General features: G+C 40.0%; 1 protein-coding gene and 1 pseudogene across 1 annotated transcript; one reads left to right on the forward strand and one right to left on the reverse strand.

Moving 5' to 3' along the window:
• The first annotated feature begins 500 nt into the window (after positions 1-500).
• ZNF483 (zinc finger protein 483) lies at positions 501-12950 on the forward strand. Its single transcript, XM_065946507.1, has 6 exons — positions 501-544; positions 1699-2102; positions 2559-2647; positions 4504-4630; positions 4993-5076; positions 11428-12950. Exons 1-6 carry the CDS (start codon positions 501-503, stop codon positions 12948-12950), a joined length of 2271 nt encoding a protein of 756 aa, XP_065802579.1.
• On the reverse strand, positions 8864-9539 carry LOC136176860 (large ribosomal subunit protein uL15 pseudogene; annotated as a pseudogene).
• Positions 12951-25897: the final 12947 nt, after the last annotated feature.

Genomic DNA, 25897 nt, shown 5'->3' on the forward strand with positions numbered 1-25897 from the left:
GGGGCGTACCTGGGGCGGGGTGGGGGCCGAGGGCAATCTCGCTGTGCACTCCCAACATTGCAGCTTCTGCGGGAGATAAGCGCGCTCCTGGATGGAGCTTTCTTCCATCCCTTCCCCGAACCCACGGTCTTGCAACTTCGCTACTTTGGTCTTTTGGGCGGGAAAAGTCATTGTGTGTGCGTGTGGGTAGGGGGAGCTGTCCCGTGCTTTGCGGAATGTCTAGCAGCATCCCCGGCTCCACTCATTAGGTACCAGTAGCATCCCACCTCCCCAGCCGTGATAACCAAAATGTCTTCAGACGTTGCCGAGCGTACCCCGTGGGGCCAAATCCCCCCTCCTCCCCTTTTGAGAACTTCTTTCTGCCTGCGTCACATTTTCACGGAGCCTTTATTGTAAGCTCCTTGGAGATCCGGTGCTAGTGTCTTAGCCACTGCAGACTCCCAGGTGTCCAGCGCGTCTCTAGGTACGTGGTGGGCGCTTAATATTTGGAAGAGGAATAAATGACGTCAGGCATAGTGTGTGCGGCGCTCTGTGCCCCTCGGAGGTGGGTAATTAATTGCAGTTGTAGCTGGAGGAGAGTGTCCTCACTTGTCGCAGTGTAGCGCATCTGAGACTGTATTGTCATTTCCTGAGTGATTTGTGAGGGTGGGGGCCCCGTGTGACTCGTTTACGTCTGAATGCATAGTGCCAGGTTCCAGGTCGTTGTAGATGGTCAGTTATTTATGGAATGAGAACGTGTGCAACACAGGGCCGAATGCGCAGAAGAGTACTTGGGGATCAGAGAAAGCCTCATACCAGAGGTGTCCGTGGAGTCGGATTTTAAAGAGTGAGCAAGTTTGATAGAGGAAATTTGGCAGCTTTCCTGGGGGAGGGAATGAATGACTAGTGTAAAGGCGGAAGGGGTTAAGGGTTGCTGGAAATGGAGAGATAGCTCTTTATGGCTGCAAGGTCCATCAGGGGCAGCTGCAGCTGAAGGTGAGGTCATCAGGACGGGGTTTCAAGATCATCATGCGTGACTTGTGCGTTTGAATTTTATCTTGAGTCAGGTGGGGAGTTATAAGACCATATTTTGGATATTAGAAGAAATCCGTAGGCTTCAGTGGAAGACTGAAATTGAATGAGGCTGTCCCTAGGTAATTTCAGTAGTAGAGAATAGAGAGGTTCTTAGGAAATAATAAAGTCACTAGAACTTGGTTATTGATTGTGTGAGAAATCTGAGAGTCAAATATGAAATCAGGTTTCTGAGTTGAGCAACTGGTGGGAAATTGTGGCCATTCACCAGGAGAGGGCAGGAGTGGACTCGGTTTGGAGCCTCTTGTAGCAGTGAGCTTTTTCTGATATGTTTTGCTGATGAGGAGTATCTGAAGAAACTGTTTTCTTGGAGGGTCTGTACCTTTAATTACCCTCAGGTAACTTCTCAGGTTTTCACCTACTTCTCCTGGGCAGGGCAGTTCTCTGCATCTGAGAATGTGTGTGTGTGTGTGTTTCTATAACAGAATCAAATCAAAAACAATGTTTTTTTAGGATTCACAATTTATTTCACTTATTTTGTATCTTATATTTCTTGATGGTTTCTGCAGGACCATAAAGTGGATCCTTGAAATACTTGGCATTTTGCTGGAGAGTACCTGTTGGTGAACTGTGCTGACAGAGTCTAAAGGAGACTGGATTTCTGTTGGTGATACACATCTCAAGCAGGAGTAGCCTAAACGAGATGACAGCTGCCTCCCCAGATCCTCACACTCTGGTCTCAAGTGAACAGAAAAAAGTCTTTAGGATGGAGACTCCTGGAAATCCAGAAGCTCTCATGAAAGGAGACACTGCTGACCCAGAATCTTTCAGACAGAGGTTCAGGTGGTTTTGTTACTCTGAAGAGGCTGGACCCAGAAAAACCCTGAATCAGCTATGGGAGCTCTGCGTTCAGTGGCTGAGACCAGACATCCACACGAAAGAACAGATTCTAGAGCTTTTGGTGTTTGAGCAGTTCCTGACCATCTTGCCTGGGGAGATCAGGATTTGGGTCAAATCGCAGCATCCTAAGAGTAGTGAGGAAGTGGTGACCCTAGTAGAGGATTTGACCCAAGTGCTTGAAGAAAAGAAAGGTGAGATTAATAGGTGAAGGGGGGAAGTGGGAGGGATTGTCTCAAGATAATGACAGTAAACTCCCCAAAAGAATGTTTTCATTCGATAAGTGACTCTTGTGCAAAATGAAAGAAGCAAATTACTACATGATATTGCACATATGCTGTTCCACGTTAATACATCTCATAAATATTTTAAAGATTATTATGAAAAGTAAATACATTAAAGTAGTAGGTATATAGAATGAAAGAAATCAGATTTTATGAGCCTAGGAATTGAAGGAATATTTTAGAGGGTAGTGGGGGAAACCTTGGTTTCAGTACGAAACTGTATGTGTGGCTGTTTTGTGTTTTAAGGGTGTAGGAAAAACTTTTTCTTTGTTTAATCTGATCTTTTTCTCCAGAGTGACACATATACTAATTTTTAGTCTGAGGAGCCCATTTGAAAGGCTGAATTGTTTTTTTCCCCCTTCCTAGAACCGATCTCTCAAGATTCTGTTGTTTCCCAAGAGGATAACCCTGAAGAAGATAAACCAGTTTCTGTTCTTCCAAATACTGAGGCCCAGGTAAGCTTCCTTTCACTGGTTTTTCATTCTTTTTTTTTTTTTCAAACCATAAATTTTCACTCTTAAGTTAATTTTTAAATTGAGGTCTAGTTGACACCCAGCATTGTGTTAGTTTCGGGTATATAATGTAATGGTTCGATATTTGTGTATATTGTAAAATGACCACCACGGTAAGTCTAGTTAACATATATCACCATATATGGTTACAGACCTTTCATTTTTAAGTAAATACTCAATGAGCTTCTCCTGGGTGGTATAAAGGCACTAGACTAATTAAGACCATCTCCTTTTCGTCTCAGTTTTCACATTCTTAGGGCTCATTCTTCAAATGCTATTTTACTTCAGTTATCAGAATTGGTCATACGTCTGACTCTAATAAGCTCTAAATTATTTACTAAAATCCAGCAATTATTCTTCATAAGACTGGTCAGGTGGAAATAGAATTTTATTTCCTGAACATGATAAAAAAAAAGCATCTGGATAGTGTTGCAAAATAAAAATCAGTCCTCACAATACCATTAAAAAGATAAGGATGTCTCACCTTACTGTATTAATGAGTATTTTCTGAATATTTTAGCCAATCCAGTGTGATAAGAAACAAATGAGGTAAGTATGGATATGAAGGAAGTTGTATATTATTTACAGATAATGTAGTCTTTTTGGAAAACCTCAGAGAATCAACTGAACATGTACTGAAATTCATTTAGAGGCTGAAAAAAGTAGCTGATTACAAACCAGTGTTTTCTATATACCAGTAATTTTCAGGGAAAAAGCTCTTATTTGCAGTGGTAAATGATAGTGCTCTAGTAGGCTGGTAGTGGCCCTGATTACCAGGTAATGGCTCAGAGTGGACATGTATCAAGGACATATTTGCCTGATGTATATCTGCTTCCTTGTCTTTGGAACCTGAGAATGTTACTTTACCTGGAGGAAAGGTCTTTGCAGATGTGATAAAATAGGGATTTGAAATGAGGAAATTATTCTGGATTGCATGGGTGGGCCCTCAGTGGCATTAAAGTGTACTTAGAGTTTGAACACCAGAACAGGAGAAAGCAATCTGAAGATCGGAGTGATAAGGCTGCAAACCAAGGAACACCATGGAATGCCGGCAACTAAGGAACCTGGAAGAGGCAAGGAATGGATTCTCCCTCAGAGGGCCCAGTTCCACCAACACCTGGATTTCAGACTTGTGGTCTCCAGAATTTGGGAGAATAAATTACTGTTTTTTTAAGCCACCAGAATTATGGTAATTTGTTACAGCAGCCCAGGAAAGCTACTACAAGTGCTAACAGCCACTCTGATATACTGACTCTCAAAATGTCTTGCTATAGAGTTTGCTACGAAAAGGGTATTTTAATGATTAATTGTGCTTGTTTATAATTTAGAGTAATTGTATGTTATTGAACACAGATCCTTGTTTGATTGTGATAGAAAATAGTTGCTACTTAGAATTAACTGGAAATTATAATTTGGAATATAGTCAGTGATGTTACTCTTCCATGTTTAATTTAAAGCCTATAGAACTTACATTGATTCTGCAGATTTTGGGATTGGGAAATGTAATTTGTGTTCTTCATTTAATATTTTCTGTTAATCCCAGAAATCAGTATGTTAGGGTAAATTGGATCAATGTTAGTCATTCCAGAGACTCATTGGAATGACTGGAATGAATGGAAAAGGAGGGGATTGTGTCATAATCTTGTTTTATATCACTTGTTATGGTGGTATAATAGCTACCTTGTAGTTTGCTTGCAGATTCTTAAAGACTTGAAAACCATCACATCTATTGCTTCTCTGAATTCTTAGAATCTGTTTGGGAGTAACACAGTGCACACAGTCTGTCTTTGGTGTTCTAGGAATCCATGACACTTAAAGACGTGGCTGTCACCTTTTCCAGAGGAGAGTGGAGGAAACTGGAGCCTTCTCAGAAGGAGATATATAAAGAAGTGCTGCTGGAGAACTATAGGAACCTAGAATTTCTGGGTAAAGACATCTTTCCTTCATGATTTAGTGTCTAAACTGAGTATCTTTTTGTCCACTAACATTGGAAGAAAAGTTTTGACTGAGTTTACAGGAGTCGTATGCCTAAACCTTAAAACGGGTCCTAAAAATGTACTTTTGTATAGTGTTTTCTAAAAAAAAAAGTCTTTGCTCCAGTGAACTGAAAATGTTGAGCATCATTTTGCTGTCATCAAGGCCATACTGTCCCCAATTTTCTCCTCAAATTCCAGTACTGAAGTCTATATTTGACAACTTCTTCTCTTCCCTGAAGAACTAAAGGCTGTGAATGTTTGAGTGTCTTTGTTCTAGACCCAAACAAGGCATTTTCTATTTCCTCTGAACAGGCTTTCCAGTTTCCAAGTTAGATTTGGTTTCCCAGCTGAAGTGGGCTGGATCACCACGGCTGCTGCAAAAAGAAGTCTCCAAAGGTTGTAGACCAGGTGAGTTGGTGAAAAGTAGAGAAGGACATTGAAACAGTTGCCTACCAAGTCATTTGAGAGAGGTTATGAAATGTTGGGTGGGCTAGGTGCTAACATAGATGATGAAAATTTCTGCCTTGCCTTCCTGGACTGTTCACTTTAATAGGAGAGACACTCAGTCTGGGTCCTCTGAGAAGGAGGCCAAGATAGGCCACATCACAGACTTACTGGCAGGGAATAATTCCAGGGCCTGGAAGAGGCTGGGATTGCTATGAATGTGTTGCAGGTCTGATACCTGTGACGGGAGAGGGAAGGACGGAAGGCTGAGTAGGAAGCGTCTTAGATTGAAGTGCAGGTTGAGAAGATTTTAGCAAAGGCAAAAATGAACCTTCCTGCCAAAGTCATCTAGCAGAGTCGCATGCCTCGCAGAAATGGGCCCGAGTGTAATTGGCATTCTTGTCATTGACTGGGAGTACCTCTGGTGAAGTGGCCTTGGTGTGATGCTGTGGTAGAGTCAGTGAGCATCAACAGGGGCTTCAAGTAAGTGCCCCAGAGGAGATTTGAAGGGCAAATTTCCATGGATGCCATAGATACAGAAATCAGGACAAAATGTGTTGATAATGGGATATACGCTATAATGATGGCATGTATAAGGAGCAGTGGGAAAATATAGGAGCAAGGGCATAATTAACAATTGAATCTTGAAGAATAAGTAGGAATTTATCCAGTGGACAGCATGTTTAGTATAATCCAGTTTTGTTAAAAGAAGAAAAAATGTACATATATATGTATATCTAAATGTATAGATATGGGGTTTTACTATTAATATTTGGAGAGCATTCATGTTAATACTGGTTATCTTTGAGGAATTACATTTTTTCTTTATTCTTCTCTTTCTTAAACTTTAATAATAAATCTTTTTCTTTAAAAATAATTTTTAAAAATTATAATAAATGATTATTTATACATCAGTTGGGCTTCCCTAGTGGCTCAGACAGTAAAGAATCTATGTACAATGTAGGGGACCCAGTTTCAATCCCAGTGTCAGGAAGATCCCCTCGAGGAGGAAATCTACCCACTCCAGTATTTTTGCCCGGAAAATTCCATGGACAAAGAAGCTTTGTGGGCTACAGTCCATGGGGTCTCAGAGTAGGACACAACTGAGTGACTAATGCTTACACTTTCACTATATATCAATACTTTGGTTTATTTTAAGAAAAAACAATAATTTTCTTTGTTGTTGTTCAGTTGCTCATTCATGTCTGACTCTGCTACCCCGTGGACTGCAGCATGCCAAACTTCCCTGTCCTTCACCATCTCCTGGAGCTTGCTCAAACTCATATCTTTTGTGTCAGTGATGCCATCCAACCATCTCATCCTCTGTCCTCCCCTTTTCCTCCTGCCTTTAATATTCTCCAGCATCAGGGTCTTTTCCAATGAGTTGGCTCTTTGCATCAGGTGGCCAAAGTATTGGAGCTTCAGCATCAGTCCTGCCAATGAATATTTAGGGTTTATTTCCTTTTGGATTGATTGGTTTTATCTCCTTGCAGTCCAAGAGACTCTCAAGAGTCTTCTTCAACACTTTTCTATAGTCCAGCTTCCTTTTTTTTATTTGCCATGAGCTGTAATTTTGGATCTAACTGGCACCCCTTCTTCAGTTACAATGAAAGTGAAAGTTGCTCAGTTGTTCCGACTCTCTCTGAGCCCATGGAACTGTATATCCATGGAATTCTCCAGGCCAAGATACTGGAGTGGGTAGTCTTTCTCTTCTCCACGGGATCTTTCCAACCCAGGAATCAAACCCAAGTCTCCCACATTGCAGGTGGATTCTTTTACCAGCTGAGCCACAAGGGAAGCCCAAGAATTCTGGACTGGGTAGCCTATTCTTTCTCCAGCAGATCTTCCCGACCCAGGAATAGAACCGGGATCTCCTGCATTGCAGGCAGATTCTTTACCAACTGAGTTATCAGAGAAGCCCCCTTTCTTCAGTTAAATTGCCAGTAAAGAAGTTCAGGAAAACAGCTTTAGAATTTGGGTTGGGAGAGACGTATGCATGGAGAAACTGGGATAGTGGAGGGAGATTCAGGGCTGAACCCGTCAGGAGTAACTGCCTGGCCCTCACAGGAGGATGATGAAGACTTAGATGTCATCTTGTTGTTGGGGAGATGCCAGCCACAGTCCCGGGTGCAGGGGGTGCCCTGGGCCTCCAGGACCAAACCTTGGGCCAGAGCCGTGTACCTGCTGGGATCATCGGGCTCATAGACTGACAGTACCCTCTCCACAATTAGTCCATCTTCTTAGCCCTTCGTTTAAGTCAACCTCTTGGCTGTTTACAGTGTAATTACACAAAGAAAGGACAGCAGTTATCTTCTTATGTTTAAGTAACATCTGGGAGAGTAGATTTGAAAATGGAATCTAAAAATGTTCTGAGTAAAATTTAGCAGCATTTGTATAAATACATGCCTCTCCCCACAAGCTGCTTATGTAAAAGAAGCATTATTTAGATGTGCAATTTATTTCAGTTCAGTTCAGTTGCTCAGTTGTGTCCGACTCTTTGCGACCCCATGAACCACAGTACACCAGGCCTCCCTGTCCATCACCAACTCGTGTCCGTTGAGTTTACTCAATGGAGTAAACTCAAACTCATGGCCATTGAGTCGGTGATGCCATCCAACCATCTCATCCTGTTGTCCCCTTCTCCTCCTGCCCTCAAATCTTTCCGAGCATCAGGGTCTTTTCAAATGAGTCAGCCCTTTGCATCAGGTGGCCAAAGTATTGGAGTTTCAGCTTCAACATCAGTCCTTCCAATGAACACCCAGGACTGATCTCCCTTAGGATAGACTGGTTGGATCTCCTTGTAGTCCAAGGAACTCTCAAGAGTCTTCTCCAACACCACAGTTCAAAAGCATCAATTCTTCAGCTCTCAGCTTTCTTTATAATCCAACTCTCACATCCATACATGACTACTGGAAAAACCATAGTCTTGACTAGACGAACCTTTGTTGACAAAGTAATGTCTCTGCTTTTTAATATGCTGTCTAGGTTGGTCATAACTTTCCTTCCAAGGAGTAAGCGTCTTTTAATTTCATGGCAGTGGTCACCATCTACAGTGATTTTGGAGCCCCCCAAAATAAAATCAGCCACTATTTCCATTGTTTGCCCATCTATTTGCCATGAAGTGATGGGACCAGATGAAAAGTCACTTATAACATACTGGAGAAAAAGTTTTTGACAAACAAAGCCATAATCAATAGCCATGATTTATAAAAAGCTCATGCAGATCAGTAAGGAACCCTGAATCTGTTAGAAAAATGAGCAAAGAACTTCAACAGATAGCTGACCAAAATAACTTGACAGGAAGAAACTTTAAATAGCTATGAACATGAAAAAAATGTTCCAAGTCACTGCTCAGCAATGTAAGTTACATTTAAAGAATAACACTATTTATTATGAATCAAATTTGCAAAGGTCTAGAGAAAAAGCTTTTGGCTAGAGATGAATAATCAGGTACTTCTGATCATGTAGTGTGTGGTGATAGAACTTTTCTACCGTTTGGTTCAGTCACTTTTATGACTCACTTCTGAGGAAATATTAATCATTTGATAAACATTCCATACAGAAATAATTAGTAGTAACATTGATGCGATGGATTATTATATAACTCATAAAAGCTATCTTTATGAAGAATTAACCAGTGAGATGGGAATTAAAAAAGTAACTACATATTATATACATAGATTTTCTATCCTTAAATATGTAGAAAATTTCTAGAAAAAATTAGGATTTTTAATAATGGCTAACTTCCACGTCCATGTAGCATCAAGCTGCCAGGACAGCCCCCACCCCTCTTAATCTTCTCCTCATTTCTTCTGCTAAAGAATTTGTCCCTCAGTGTGATAGGCTGCTTTGGGAGCTTTCTCTTCCCCAGAACTCTATATAGTAGCCCCAGTGTACCACATCATGATAGGAGCAACTCCAATTTTGTTTTTGGCAGCATATATTGTATCAACTCATTGACTGAGGTCCATAGTTTATCCAGGTTGACATTTGGGCATAAGTTCTGGTTCCTTGCTAAGTGGTAATGCCTCATACCAACTTGCCCAAAATTAATGTAGTGTAACATTTGTCCTTTAGTCGTGTCTGACTCTTTGCTACACTTTGGACTGTAGCCCACCAGGCTCCTCTGTCCATGGAATTCTCCAGGCAAGAATTTTGAAGTGGCTAGCCATTTCCTTCTCCAGGAGGTCTTCCCGACCGAGATCAAACCCAGGTCTCCCACATTGCAGGCGGATTCTTTACTGTCTGAGCCATGAGGGAAGCCCAAAATTACCTGGCTGATATTTGTCAAAATTGATCCTGTGATGACACATGCCACCAGTGTTACCCTGGCCTCCAGGACATTTCCAGTGTTTGCTGTGCCTGTGGTTCACGTGGCCCTTAAGTTTCCAGATCTTTCTTGGTCTGGATGGCATGTCGGCAACTGAGACCATAGAGGGAAACCCCCATGAAGTCTTCAGAGCTGTCCAGTGTTTTGTTCTTTATAGTTGTCTGGTTAAAAATAAAAATCAGTCTTACGAAAGTGATACTGTAAGCTCATGATTAAGAGCCCAGATAAGAGAAAAAAAACAAAAAAGAGCCAAGATGAATGATAAATAAAGAAATTAATAAAGGAATTAAGGTTCAGACCTTATTTTCTTGGGTTCCAGAATCACTGCAGATGGTGACTGCAGCTGTGAAATTAAAAGATGCTTGCTCCTTGAAAGAAAAGCTATGACCAACCCAGACAGCATATTAAAAAGCAGACATTACTTTACTGAGAAAGGTCTGTATAGTCAAAGCTGTGGTTTGTCCAGTAGTTATACATAGATGTGAGAGTTAGGTCATGAAACTGAGCACTGAAGAATTGATGCTTTTGAACTGTGGTGTTGGAGAAAACTCTTGAGAGTCCCTTGGACAGCAAGGAGATCCACCTAGTCCATCCTGAAGGAAATCAGTCCTGAATACTCATTGGAAGGACTGATGCTGAAGCTGAAAGTCCAATACTTTGGCCACCTGATGCGAAGAACTGACTGATGCTGGGAAAGATTGAAGGCAAGAGGAGAAGGGGACAACAGAGGATGAAGTGGTTAGATGGCATCAACAACTCTGTGGACATGAGTTTGAGCAAGCACTGGGAGCTGGTGATGGACAGGGAAGCCTTTTGTGCTGCAGTCCAGGGGTTGCAAAGAGTCGGACACGGCTGAGTGACTGAACAGAACTGAAGATTCAGAGAGGAGCCATACCTTGAGAGTATGGTGTTAGAGACTCTGGGACTTGAACCCTAGACTTTACCAGATTTTTATTTTTGTGCTAGTGAAGGTGCACAAAATTCAAGGGGTTGAATTCTATGCAGTCTGAAGCATTAAGACTGAAAAAATAGGACTGAAAATGCAGTGCTGTCAGGGACAGTAAATAGATGCCTGGTTAGAATATCCACAAGATTGGTAGGGGGCTGGTGGCTCAGTGGTAAAGATTCCACCTGCCAATTTAGGAGATGCAGGTTTGGTTCCTGGATTGAGAAGATCCCCTGGAGAAGGAAATGGAAACCCACTTCATCATTTGTGCCTGGAACAGTCCATGGGGTCGCAAAAGAGTTAGACGCAGCTTAGCAACTAAGCAACAAGGTTGGTAGGGCCAGATGGGTGGTAACCTTTGAAAGTCTAACATAGATGTTATTGCATGTTTGTGATGTGATTAACATTGTCTATAAACTTAGTGGTATTAGGCTGCTTTGAGAAGAGGCAGTGTGGTATAGGGGTCAAGAGAGTGGGCTTTGATGTCAGACTGGGTGTCTCTCACACTTACATGTGACCTTGGGTAAGCTAATTACAATTCACTCTGTGTGATTAGTTGTTATATCTATAAACCAGGGATGATGACAGGTCCTACTTCATAGGGTTATTGTGAAAATTAAGTGAAATTTGAGTAAATTGCTTGGTATGGGACCTGGCATTTGGTAATTATTCAATAAACACTTGCACTGTCATATTATTATTTGGAAAGAAAATAAATTGATGTAAGGAGAGTAAGTTTGAACCTATTACAGAAATTGCATCTCTAACTATAAAGCACAAACCTATCATCTTCCGCAATATTTTTCCTAAACTTTCAGTTCCCCCAGTTTCCCCATGTCACTTGTTCCTTCCCTGCTTTATGAGACTCTGAAGATTTTCCAGGCCCTGTTTCTTACAGTTTCTATGGTCTCTGTTCCTATTTCCAAATGCAGCAGCTTTCTTTATTGCAAACAGGAAATACTCTGTTTGTTATTTCTTTTAGAGTGTGAACCTGGTGGTGGATTGAAGGAATCTGGCGGAAGTCAAGATGTTCTTATGGAAGAATCGACTTTAGATAAAATAATAGAAAGGTATCTAATGAGTGGCGATTGTGACTCAGTGGGAGAATCCTGGAAACGTTACGGCAGATTCGAGGATGGTTGTAGCAATAGGGAACATTCACAAGGACAAATCACACAGAAGAAAACTCACGGGAGAGGCAGTAAGGGTGAGGAATTTGATCCAGAAAGGAGTCCCTTTGGAAGTAGCTTCAAACCACCTTCGGATCTAATTAAACATCTGAGAGTCTACTTAAGGAAGAAATCTCGGAGGTACAATGAAGGCAAGAAACCCTTTAGTTTTCATTCAGACCTTGTTCCGAACCGCAAAGAACACAGTGGTGAAAAGCCAAGGAAATGTAACGAAGGCAGGAAAGCCTTAAGTCACTCTTCTTCTCGGACTGAACATCAGAAACATCAGAAAAGCCATGCGGGGGAGAAGTCTCAGAAGTGTAGTAACTGCGGAGTAGCCTTTATTCGAAGCTCATCCCTCAGTAAGAAAAACTCTTCTACGTGTGAAAAATGTTGGAAAGGTTTAGGTCAAGATGCAGCCATAGATAAAGACGAGGGAACTGAGACTGGAGAAGGAACCCGTAAATGCAGCAAATGTGGAAAAGCCTTTGGCTATAGCGCCTCACTGACCAAGCATAGGAGAATTCACACTGGGGAGAAACCCTACTTGTGCAATGAGTGTGGAAAAGCCTTCAGTGACAGCTCATCTCTCACGCCACACCACCGAACTCACAGTGGAGAGAAGCCCTTCAAGTGTGATGACTGTGGGAAATCTTTCACCCTAAGCGCCCACCTCATTAAACATCAGAGAGTTCACACAGGTGAGAAACCCTATAAATGTAAAGACTGTGGAAGGCCCTTCAGTGACAGTTCATCTCTTATTCAGCATCAGCGAATTCACACTGGAGAAAAGCCCTACACATGTAACAACTGTGGAAAATCCTTCAGTCACAGCTCATCCCTTTCTAAACATCAGAGAATTCATACTGGAGAGAAACCCTATAAATGTGGTGAGTGTGGGAAAGCCTTCAGACAGACTTCTTGCCTTACCCGACATCAGAGGATTCACACTGGAGAAAAACCATATTTGTGTAATGATTGTGGGATGACTTTTAGCCATTTTACATCTGTAATTTATCATCAGAGACTTCATTCAGGAGAAAAACCCTACAAGTGTACCCAGTGTGAGAAAGCCTTCCCTACCCATTCACTCCTCAGCCGTCATCAGAGAATTCACACGGGTGTCAAGCCTTATAAATGTAAGGACTGTGGAAAATCCTTCAGTCAGAGTTCATCTCTCAACGAACATCATCGGATTCACACTGGAGAGAAGCCCTATGAATGTAACTACTGTGGTGCAACCTTTAGCCGGAGCTCAATCCTAGTGGAACACCTGAAAATTCATACCGGAAGGAGGGAGTATGAATGCAATGAGTGTGAGAAGACATTCAAAAGTAATTCTGGCCTCATCAGGCATCGGGGATTTCACTCTGCAGAATAATTCTTGGAAATATAGTGAGGTGCGGGGTGTGGGTTTACACAGTTCTCCCTCATTAAGAGCCTAGGGTGTAAACTACCACAGCATTGATTAGTAGGAAATTTAGTCACAGTGGTCCCTTATTAAAAACCTGGGGTGTATACTGCCACAGCACTGATTAGTAGCTGCAGCTTTGGTGGGTTGGCAGCTAGGAAAAGTATCTTTTGTCATTTACCCTTCTTCTTTGCAAGGATGTCAACATTTGGTAGAGAGTGAGGAAGGGTTGGTAAAGTCTGTGGAAAGAGAAGAAAGTAGCATGTGAACTAATCCTAAAAGGCCAAATGTGAATATAAAAATCGGGGAGGGAGGTGCATGGGACCCACCTTACTAACCTGTTTTCTTCAGATTTCTTTCTCTCCTAGCTTCCCCTTCTACTGCCATGTTATATTACAGAAAGAGGACCTGACTGCGGTCAGGTAACTTGAGTTCTGTCCCATTTTGCCAACTAACTCACTGTATTTATAACCTTGGACAAATCATTTGACCTTTCTGAATTTTTGTTTCTTTACTGGTAAAATGGAGGAGTGGACTAATGATTTCTGAGGTTTCTTTCCCTCCCTCCCTCCCTCTCTTCCTTCTTTTTCTACCTCTGATAACCTCTGAAGCTGTGGTAATAAGTTAAAGCATTTTTGATTCATTGGCATTTCAAGTTTCTCTAGTGTAATAGAACATAACTCATTTAAACTACTGAACTTCTGGCATAGTGAGAATGCAGTATGCTTTTTAAATATTCAATGCTGGAACTGCTCAAAAGCTATGCACAGGATCAAGTCAGTAGAGGTCAAAGAAGTTTGCCATCAGGGAATGTCTTGATTGGACAAAGCACCCCAGCCCCCGTGTTTGCTCTGGATGTTGGCTGTGGGGACTGGGGATCTCTGGCGTATTCCAGGCTGTCTGAGCCATGAGAGTGTAACTGTCCTAGGAAAACAGACGAGGGACTGGGAGGGGTGGGCCTTGGGAAACGGGTACCGAGTAGAGCTATTTTGGATGGATTGTCTTTTGCAAGATAGAGTTCTATTTTTTAAAAGTTTGTCTATAGTAAGTACAGTTTCCTGTAATCATCAGAGTGTAAACATTCTGTGTGGCAAAGGTCACAAGCTAAGACTAGGCCCTTTGATGTGTCTTTGTGTGTGTGTGTGTGTGTGTGTGTGTGTGTGTGTGTGTATGCACGCACGTGTGTAAGTAGTTGTCACCATTTAAAAATTAGGAAATTTCATACCAAAAAGAAATTTGTCTTGAAACGTTACTGGGCTGACAACAAGAACAAATATGACTGCCCATATTTCTGTGGGGCAGTCAACTGGTTTGGGGTATCAGCTGCCCCCTTTAGAGGGGGAATCTGTTCTTGCAAAGTTCTGTCATTCGTGTAACCTGACTTGCCCACTGTAAGAAGCTGATATTGTGATCCCCTACCACCTGGAGAGTACCTATGCTAAAATCTAAAGAGATTTTGTAGTAAAATTTAGGAATAGAATGTAGAAAATGATACAGAATGAATTTTCAATTAAGTTTTCCGTTATGAAAATAGACATCAGAGGAGTAGATGTTAGTGGGTTATTCCTTACAAATGTCAGTGTGGAGTCTGAATAATAATCTTTAACTGTGAAAAAGGAACTGAAAACCCTGGGTCAGTTAGATTTGGGTCTCAAGTTGTAGGATTCTGAAGAAGCCCCAATGACTCCATGTGGTGCAGAGTTCCTAAAGTTGAAATTTGAGGCAGCTCTTGAGAACGAAACGGGTAAACTTTCAGCTTATGGAAGTGAAGACATGCTTAATGGTCATCTGAGATTCAGCAATATTTGCTGGGATTTAATGGGTTTAATTTGCAGTGCTACCTCTGGATAATGGTTTTAGTTTCTTCCTTGTCTCCTTCCCCAAGGTAACCCCAACTGAGTGAGAAATTGGTCTGTATAGTTACTTCTAAATGGACCAGCCAGAGACATTCTAGACATGAAAGAATTATAGCTTACCAGAATTATTCACCCCGGTTGAAATTTTTTTGTGAAAAGATGGAAACCCTGATTTGTTTTCTGGAAAGATGCAATCTATAGAGAGAATTAAATATGTAAAAATCTTGAGAAGAGGCTTGTTCCAGGATGTTAATTGTTACATTCCCCAACATCCATATGAGGATGCTTTATATCTGTACCAGTTGGGAGTCTGGAACATAAACCTGTTTTTTGGGTTTTATTACAGTTTTATTGAGGTATAAATTGCAATATTGTGGAAGTCATTCAAGTATATAATGCATTGAGTTTTAACAAATTCAGCGAATTGTACAGTTGACAGCACAGTCCGTTTTTAGAGCATTTTAGCACCTTAATAAGCTCCCTCACTCCCATTTGCAGTAATCCCATTCCCACCCTGACCCCAGGTAACTGCTAATCAGTATACTCTGTCTCTGTAGAGTTGCCTTTTCTGAACATGTTATATACATGTAATCATATGTGGTCTTTTTTAGTTGTTCATTAACTTGTGTCTAAGTTCATCCATGTTATTTTCTAAATTCATGTGTGTTGTAGCATGTCAGTATTTTAATCCTTTTTATTGTCAAATAATAGCTGATTGGATGGATGTGCCATATTTTGTACATTGACCAGTTGAAGGACATGTGGGTTGTTTCCCATTTGGAGCTGTGAAAAATAATGCTGCTCTGAACATTAGCATGCAAGTCTTTGTGTGGACATAATGTTTTCACTTTTCTTAGATGCCTGAGTAGCTGGGTTATATATTAAATTTTTGTTTTAACTATTTTAAGAAGTTGCCAAGTTGTTTTCCAAAGTGACTGCATTATTTTATATTCTGAACTTCAGTGTATGTGGGTTCCTGATGACGTTATATCCTCACCAACCCTTGTTCATCTTTTAAAAAGTTTTTATTATAGTTAATATGGTGATTGAACTGGTATCTCTTTGTGGCTAATGGTATTGAGGGTCTTTTCATATGTTCTTTAGCTGTTCATGTACCTTCTTTGGTGAAATATGTTGCCCACTTAAAAAATTATTATTAATTTACAGATCTTTTTATTCTGCAATAAGTCCTTTATCTAGTATGAGCTTTCTAAATACCATGTGCTGGCCACAGAGGGCAACCTCAGATCCTTCTGTACAGCTTTCATCAAAAGCTTGATTTCAGTAATTGCTTATATAAAATTGCCTAAGGATATTTAATCTGGTCTATTATCTAAATACTTAAATTCATTTTGGTGTTATATCAGTCAAAAGGTTTTAAATGTCTTTTGATTCCTTATAGAATTTTTTTTTATTAACCTGTGTTATGCTCTTTATCTGTTACCCAATGAAGAACTTGCATTTTAAAATGTTTCCTCTTTATGAGTTTCTATTGAAGAAATTTCTTTGTAGTCTCAGGACAAGACAAGGCTTCTCTTGTCAATGAATTCACTTTTGTTTACTTATTTTAGAATTTTTTTGTAATGTGGTAAAATATATATAACATAAAATTGACCGTTTTAACTCTTCTGAGATGTATAATTTAGTGGCATTAAGTATGTTCATGTGTGTTTCTCACACATCCCCACCATACATCTCTAGGACTTTTCCATCCTCCCTAACTGAAATTCACTCATTAACCAGTAACTCCTCATTCTCCCCTCCCCGAAGCCCTTGGTAACTACCATTCTACTTTCTGTCTATGAATTTGACTGTTCTAAGCACTTCGTATAAAAAAAATCATTCAGTACTTATCCTTTTGTGTTGATTTGTTTCACTTAGCATCTTTTTAAGGTTCATGTTATAGCATGTGTCAGAATTTCATTTTCTTTTCATTATTTTAATGCTAAATAGTGTTCTTTTGTAAATATACCACATTATTTGCTTATGCATTCATCCTTCAGTGGTCATTTAGGTTATTGCTATCTTTTGGCTGTTAATTAATAGCACTGCTATGAACAGTGGTTTGCAAATATTGTTTGAGTCCCTGCATTTAATTCTTTGAGATACATACCTAGAAGTGGAATTGCTGGATGGTGCATCCATGTCTTAGTGTATGACAGGATTTCCTTCTTTTTTTAAGGATGAGTAATTTTCCATTGTATGTATATGCCACGTTTTATTTATCCATTCATCGATCAGTACACATTTAAGTTGCTTCTACCTCTTTGACTATTGTGAATAATGCTGCAGTGAACATGGGTGTGCAGATGTATCTGTTTCCAGCCTTCTCTTTATATACTCAGATGCTAGATTGCTAAAAGATGATAGTTCTGTTTTTAACTATTTAAGGAACTTCCCTGCTGTTTCCTATTGCAGCTGCACCCATTTCACACTCTTAACAACAGTGCTTAAAGAGTTCCTGTTTCTCCACATCCTTGCAAAACTTAACTATTTTCTGTATTTTTTTTTTTTTTAAAGTTTTCTGTATTTTTGATAGTGGCCATCATAATGGTTGTGAGATGATGTCTTGGAGTTTAGATTTGCTTTTCTCTGATAATTGGTGATGTTGAACATCTTTTTATATGCCTGTTAGATGTTTGTATGTCTTCTTAGAGAAAAGTCTGTTCAAGTCCTTTGCCCATTTTTTAAATGAAAATTTTCATTTCCTGTTCCACTCTTTTTCATTGTTTTTTTGTTTTCTTTGCTATGCAGAAGTTTTTTAGGTTTGATATAGCCTATTTGCCTGTTCTTCTTTAATTTTGCTTGTGTTTTTGTGCCATATCTGAGAAATCATTGCTAGACCCAGTGTCGTGAAATTTTCCCCCTGTATTTTCTTTTAGGATTTTTATACCTTCAGGTCTTATGTTTAGATCTTTAATCCATTTTGAGTTAATTTTTGTGTGAAGAGTCCATCTTCATCCTTTTGTCTTTAGGTATTCAGTTTTTCAAGCACCATTCGTTTCCACGTTGTGTAGTCTTTGTACCCCTGTTGAAAATCATTTGGCCGTGAGTACTAGTGCATTTCTGGGCTCTCTGTTCCGTTGGTCTATATGTCTTTATGCCAGTACCATACTGTTTTAGTTACTGGAGCTTTGCTATACACTTTGCAATTAGGACATGTGAAAAAACCTCTAGCATTTTTCTTCTTTCTTAAAATTATTTTGGCTATTTGGGGGTTAAGATTCCATATGAATTTGTGGATAGTTTCCCTTGTTTCTGTAAAAAAATCACTTGGGATAGTGTAAATATTTTAACATATTTAGTCTTCAGGCCCATAAATACGAAATGTATTTCCATTTATTTGTGTCAACTGTTCTTTCAGCAGTGTTTTTTGTAGTTTCCGGTATACAAGTCTTCTACTTCCTTAGTTAAGTTCATTCCTAAATATTTTTTTCTTTTTAATGATATTGTAAATGGAATTGTTTTCTTAGTTTCCTTTCTGGATTATTCAGTTACTGTATAGAAATGCAACTTATTTTTTAATTTTGGTTTTATATTCTATCAATTTTGCTGTCTTTGCTTATTAGTTCTAACAATTTTGTGTTTGTGTGTCTGTGTGATGTTTAGAGTTTTCCACATAGAGGATCATATCATCTGTGAAAAGAGAGATTATTTGTTTCTTCCTAGGTTGGATGGTTTTTACTTCTTTGTTTTGCTTGATTGCTGTGGCTAGGACCCAAATACTATGTTGAGTAGAAGTTGCTCAAGTGGGTATCCTTGTCTTATTAACTGATGTTAGAAGAACAGGTTTCTATTTTTTACCATTAAATATGATGCTAGCTGTGATCTTTTCATTAATGAACTTTATTATGTTGAGATAATTTCCTCCTATTCCCTAGTTGAGTAAATTTTCCCTCATTTTTGATAGATTTGCTAGATACAAGATCTTCAACGAAACTGTGGTTGCTTTTTTTTCTTCCTTTATGCACTTTAATTATATCAACCCACCCACTTCTCGTCTCCAAGTTCTCTTGAGAAGAAATCAGATAGATTCATTGAGATTCCTTTTTATATGATAAGTTTTTCTTCTTGCTTCTTTCAGGATTCTTTGTCTTTGGGTTTTGACAATTTGATTATAATTTGTCTAGATTTTTGTATTTTTGTGTTTACAAGCTTACCTTGGAGATATTGTGGGTTCACTTCCAGACTGCTATAATAAAGCAAATATTGCCTGAATTGGTTCACAGGAATGTTTAGTTTTACTGTGCATATAAAAGTTATGTTTACACTGTACTGTAGCCTATTATTAATAATTATGTGACAACATTATGTCTAAAAAACCAGTTGTGTGTGCTCAGTTTAAAAAACACTGTGTTGCTAAAAAAAAAAAAAATATATATATATATATATACGTCTGAGCCTTTAGCAAATCATAATCTTTTTGCGGGTGGAGGGTCTTGCCTTGTTTTTAGCTGCTGACTGATCAGGGTAGTGGTTGCTGACTTGGGATGGCTGTGGCAGTCTCTTAAAATAAGACAGCATTGAAGTTTGCTGCATCAGTTGACTCTCCTTTTCATGAACAGTTTCTTGGTAGCACTCAGTCTACCTGCTGTTTGATAACATTTTATACCACACTAGAGCTTTCAAAATCGTAGTCAATCCTTTCAAACCTTGCTGCTGCTTTATCAAGTAACTTTATAGATAGATAATATTCTAAGTTCTTTGTTGTCCTTTCAACGGTCTTCACCAGGAGTAGATTCCACCTCCAGAAACCATTTTCTTGACTCATCCAGAAGAAGCAACTCTTCATCCATTAAAGTTTTAAATTGCAGCAATTTTCAGCCACATTTTGAGGATCCATCTCTGCTTCTAGTTCTCTTCTGTTTCCACCACGTCTGCAGTTCCTCCACTGAAGTCTTCAGCCCTCATAGTCACCCATGAGGGCTGAAATCAACTTCTTCCAACTGTTGTTCGTGTTTGTATTTTGGCTTCATCCCGTGCATCACATGAGGGTTCCCTGGTGGCTCAGGTGGTAAAGAATCTGCCTCCAGTGCAGGAGACCTGGGTTTGATCCCTAGGTTGCGAAGATCTCCAGAAGAAGGGAATGGCAACCCGCTCCAGTATTCTTAACCTGGAAAATTCCATGGACAGAGGATCCTGGAAGGTGGGCTACAGTCCACGGGGATCACAAAGAGTCGAACACAACTGAGCGACTTAACAGTTTCATTTTCAGCATAAGAAATATTCTTAGTGGCATCTAGAATAGTGAATCCTTTGCAGAAGGTTTCAGTTGACTGTACCTGGATCCATCAGAAACACCAGTCTCCCATCAAATCATCTTCTGTTAATTCCTCTGGTGTGGTGTCTATTAGCTCTTAAATTTCCCCAAGATTCTGTCTTGAAACCTTTCACCCCCCTGCTTTTTGCCATACCCCCAGTCTCTTGCATCATTTCCTTGGTGGGCTCTGTTGTAAGTTCTGTGCGGTAATGTACGTCTGGACAGCAGTTTTCTCCAGCAGGAATGTATTGTTTTTGGCTTGATGGCTTTCATAGCTTTATCTTTAACAATGATGGCATCTTCAGTGGTGTAATCCTTCCAGACTGTCATGATGTCGTCTCTATCTAGGTTCTCTTCCATACTGCCGACAGTCCTTTCCATAGAGTACCATGTGGAATGAGCCTTAAAGGTCCTTATGACACCCTGCTCCAAGGGCCGAATTAGAGGTGTTGTGCTGAGGGCAGGTAGACCACTTTGACACCTTTGTTGTTGAATTCACGGGGATCTGGGTGGCCAGAGACATTGTCCAGTATTAAAAAGAATTTTAAATCGCAGTCCTTTATTGGCAGAGTTCTTCCTGACTTCAGGGACAAAGCACCAGTGTGACCAGTCCAGAAAAAGCATTCTTGTCATGACTGGTGTTTATCTTTTTCCTTCAAGGCTTGGTGTTAGCAGCTTCATAGTTAAGGGCAGACTGATCAGAAGCTCGACTGCATTTGCATAGACAGGAGAGTTAGCTTTCCATTCCTGCCTTAAATCCTGGTGCGTGCTTCTTTTCCTTACTAGTGTCCTTTGTGGCATTTTTTTTTTCCAGAATAGAACAGTTACCCCTGCATTAAAAAGCCTGTTTAGGCAGATGCACTTTCTCAGTGACTTTTCTTAGTGGCATCTGGGAAGGTCTGCTGCTCTCGGTTGGCAGAAACTGTTTCTCCTGTTATCTTGACTCCCTTTTTAGGCCAAACCACTTTCTAAAATTCTCAAACCATGCTTTGCTGGCTTTAAACTCTCCACCTTTAGATCCTTTACCTTGCTTTGCTCTAAGTTGTCACATAATGACTTTGCCTTTTCTTGGATCATATTAGAGTCTATAGCTATGTCTTACTTAGAGCAACCTTGCACCCACGTAAAAGCTGCATTTAAAGGATAAAATGGTATATAGTTTTAGTTTTATAAACTTTATTTAGGTTGTGCTTGGTCTTAGTTGTAGCACATGGGCTCTTTGTTATGATATGTGGACTCTTAGTTCCCTGACTAGGGATCAAATCCAGGCCCCCTGTACTGGGAGCATGAAGTCTTCACCACTGGAGCACCAGGAAAGTCCCTTTTTAAAAATTAGTTTTTGTTGGCATATAGTTGCTTTACACTGTTGTGTTAGTTTCTAAAAGATACATATTTTGCAAAAAGAACAAGGTTGAGCTAGTATGGCTGTGACTTGAGAAAGATTAAAACAGATCCAGGAGCACTCATTATAGGCTATGTTATAGCCTAATCCAATAGATAACATCCATAGGCTTCTAGATACAATTGGCAGTGATATTTGGAATTCAAAAGAAATTGGTTACAGGTAAGACCAAAGAATCTCGGGCATCGGACTATTTGTTTCTCCTCAATGTACACATCTATGGTAAAGTTTAGGTACAACAAAATAAAAAAGGGGTTATTATACTGTAATAAAAAAATTGTGAATGTGGTTTCTCTCACAAAATGTCTTGTAATACTGTACTCATTCTTTTTATCATCATGATGATGTCCTGACCACATGGCTCACAGGCTCAGGTTTTATGGTGATGAGATTAGTTTCCGGGTTCTCTCTGGCCAGTCATTCTGACTCAGGGTTCTTCCTGGGGGTGTGCACATCACTCAGCCAAACTGAATTCCAGCACGAAGGATTCTGGGAAGTTGGGAGGACATTTGGACTGGCATCTCCTGTCTCCTTTTGACCTTTACTGAGGTTTTCTGCTTGGTGGTACCTTGATAGTATCTTGGTCTTTACCAGGACCTCCTGTTGTAAATGGCAACCCACTCCAGTGTTCTTGCCTGGAGAATCCCAGGGACAGAGGAGCCTAGTGGGCTGCCGTCTATGGGGTCACACAGAGTCAGACATGACTAAAGCAACTTAGCAAAAGCAGCAGCAGCAGCCTGTTGTAAAACAACTCGTCCAAGTGGTTACTGTGGTGCCTGGCCAGGGTGGGTAGTTTTGATCAGTGGTTCCTCTTAATAAAAATGATAAAATGCCTCCTATGTAATATAAGGTAATTAATGAATGACATAGGCAATGTGACAAAGCATTTAGGCTACTATTAACCTTTGGACACTGTCAGAAGAAGGGTCATCTGCTTTGGGTGTTCTTGGATCGTTGAACCGTGACAGTGTTGTGTCGTGGATGTCAGGAGCAGAAGGTATTGATGGTTGAGGATCCCCGGCAGGCCACAGCGGGATGATGTGAGATTTCATCACGCTACTGAGAATGGCATGCAATTTTAAAACTTATGAATTGCTTATTTCTGGAATTTTCCATTTAATTTTGGGGCTGTAGTTGACAGCTATTAAACTGCACAAGGCAAAACCATGGATAAGTGGGGGGAGTACTAAAGTGTAGGTAGCTGTGGAAATCAAGTTCTCCCCTTCCTCAGAATTTTTTAAATTGTTTTAGGGTATGTCTGTGCTAGGCATCCGTCTGTGGTGAAAGCCTCAACTTTTCTCAGGTCTTCTGTGAGCCCATCTTTTCCTGGGCAGATGCAGTGGCTTTCTAAACTCTCACATACAGGCTTATTTTTCCTTTTTGTTGTTACTCAGTTGCTAAGTCATGTCCGATTCTTTGCAACTCCGTGAACTGCAGCACACCAGGCTCCCCTCTCCTCCCTGAGTTTGCTCAAATTCATGTCCATTGTGTTGGTGACGGCATCCAACCGTCATCCTCTGCGGCCCCATTCTCTTTTTGCCCAGCATCAGGGTCTTTTCCACTGAGTCAGCTCTTCGCATCAGGTGGCCATAGTATTGGAGCTCCAGCATCAGTCCAAACACCAGGTGTTCTTTTGGCCATTTAAATCCCCTGGGAGTCACTTTCAGCCAGTGGCAGTGGAGTGGGGGTGGAAGAATGGCCATTCACCTATGTATCTGCTCTTTCTTTATGATCAGAAGCGATCATTCACAATCAGGACCTCAGACTCGTATTTGGAGGGAAAGGTCTTTAATGCCCATCTTGGTTCCAGCAAGTCAAAGTAGGAATGTTCGGGCTGGCTGATTGCGGAGGTGGTAGCTGCTCCTGAAAGGCTGAAATCCTCCGCTGTTAGTTTCGGTTTAGCAGTTAAGGTTTCTTCTGGACATTGAAATCCTTAAAACAGTGTCCTGCATTCCAGAGTAGCTCACTTTGTGACCTTTCTGTCCGTATAATTGTCTAGATAGAGATGGATTCCTGGTGCTTCTTACTGCTCCATCTTCCCTGACATCACTCCCTCCATGTCTTCAGTTTCTATCCTGCTCTCTGAAAGTTGTTTGTCAACTTTTATCTTCCAACTCTACTACTAAGTGTTTAGAGTGTTCTATTTCTGTTGTCATTTTTAAGTTTCCAAGTACATTTTTGACTCTCTGCTTATTTTTTTTTAATCATACTCTGTCTCATAGGTGAAATACTTATTTCTCTGAGGATACTAATATAGTACCTTTTAGTGAAGTGAAGGCAGTGGCACCCCACTCCAGTGCTCTTGCCTGGAAAATCCCATGGACGGAGGAGCCTGGTAGGCTGCAGTCCATGGGGTCGCGAAGAGTCAGACATGACTGAGCGACTTCCCTTTCACTTTTCACTTTTATGCATTGGAGAAGGAAATGGCAACCCACTCCAGCATTCTTGCCTGGAGAATCCCAGGGACGGGGTCGCACAGAGTCGGACATGACTGAAGTGGCTTAGCAGTAGCAGCAGCAGTGTTACTCAGCTCCCTGCGTTATCTTTCTTCTGAGTTATTTTTATCTGTTTTTCTCTTTCACCTTGAAGGCTTTCCTCAAATCTCTGGTTATCTTTTGTCTATTCACATTTAAGAACAGGGCCCTGAAAAGCCATTTGGAAGGTGTTTCAGTTACTGCAGCACACTGTACACTAATCATAGCATGTGATCCGCATTCAGGTTGTTCTCAGGCAAGGCTTTACCGGGGCCCCTGTTGCTGCAGGGGAGTGTGAGAACAAACAGTAGGTTCCCGTGCTTGCTTGCTTCCCTGGGGAGGTGAGCTGCTTCTTTATATGGGGTGAGGGTAGGGGTGTCCAGGGGTCAGGCCAGAGGGGTGGGCTACCTGGTTTCCCAACCCCTTACGTAGTGTTATGTGCAGAGGGCACGCATGGCATGCTGCTTTTGCTCTGGGCTCTTCAGAAGTGGCAGATGGCTTTTTGATCTCTTTGTCTCTTTTGTCCAAAATTTGCCCTAACTGCACATTTCAGATTTTGTAGTAGCCACTTTAAAAAGGTAAGAGAAGACAGGTGAATGATATATTTTGCTTCACCCAGTATATCCATAATCTTACATTAGCATATAATCAATATAAAATTATTGGTGAGAGATTCTATATTATTTGTTGTGCTGTCTCCAGAACCCATGTGTTACAGTTGCAGCACATCTTAATTCATACTCTGTCCATATTAATAAAACTTAGAGTTGAAAAGTAGGTGCACATAGTTCTTCCAGATGTTCTTTGTTGTTAGTCTAGATATACCTAAAGTTTTCAAGTGTTAGAAAATTATTTTCCTTCGATATTTGCATCCACATTGACAAGATTCATCATCTTTTATTAGAAGAATTGATGTGGTTTTGAATAAAAGGGTATCAATTTCAAAGCAGTATCTGTTTAAATAAATTCAACTCTTCTGTCAATTCTGTTATTAACATCACATTCAATTAAGTATTACATAACTAGAAACAAAAATTTATCAGTATCAACCATTCTTCACATTTTTCTTATGTTTTGTAGCCATATTATACAATGCTTTTGATTACTTTGAAAATCTGCAGGTTGACTCATATTAGAAAAATGCGTAAAGTCATTATTTTTTGTTTATATTATGAAGTGTTTCAATTTTAATTAATTTTTCTCATCCAAGTAGGTCATAAGTTTTTCCCGTTCTAAGGAGCTTGAAATTTAGCTCATTCATATTCAGTGTGATCCTGCCACTTTTTGTCTTCGATTACTGAATATTTCGCAAGCATTCCTTTTCATTAAAAAAAAAAATCTTAAATTGAAATTCCCAGTACAGGAAATTTTTGTAAAATTCTTTTATAACTCAACTAAAGAACATTGGTAAAGAACATAAGATCATTAAAACAGTATTTTCAACATTTTCATAAACTAACAGTGATTACATCATTTCACATATGTACTGAAGAATTTTAACATCTATTTATGACTCCCGAAGTCTGCTTTGGAAAACTGAACAGATATTTTCAGTAGCTATCATATAGTGAAACAAAGCAGTGAGGGGAAATATCATTCTCTTGCTTTAGAATTCCAATATATTTACCTTCAGACCTAACATAATTTCATTCCTTATGAAAGAAACTAATTTTTCTGTCTCTTGCTGAAATTCTTTGTCAGGTTTAAAATGTCAAAAAATATGTCATGAGTTTGAGTTTTTACGTAATGAATTTACATTTCTTTGTAAATTTGGATGTTGAGACAGAATGTACTCAAAGTTTTCAATTGACAGTGTCTTATATTACACACCTAAAGCTAAGTACTTGAAATTTTTCTAATTTTGAACCAAATGATCTTTGATATTACAAGAAACTTCTTGTATTCTAGGAGCAACATTAATTAAA

The sequence above is a fragment of the Muntiacus reevesi genome, chromosome 10 (assembly GCF_963930625.1).
Source record: "Muntiacus reevesi chromosome 10, mMunRee1.1, whole genome shotgun sequence".
Classification (NCBI taxonomy): domain Eukaryota; kingdom Metazoa; phylum Chordata; class Mammalia; order Artiodactyla; family Cervidae; genus Muntiacus; species Muntiacus reevesi.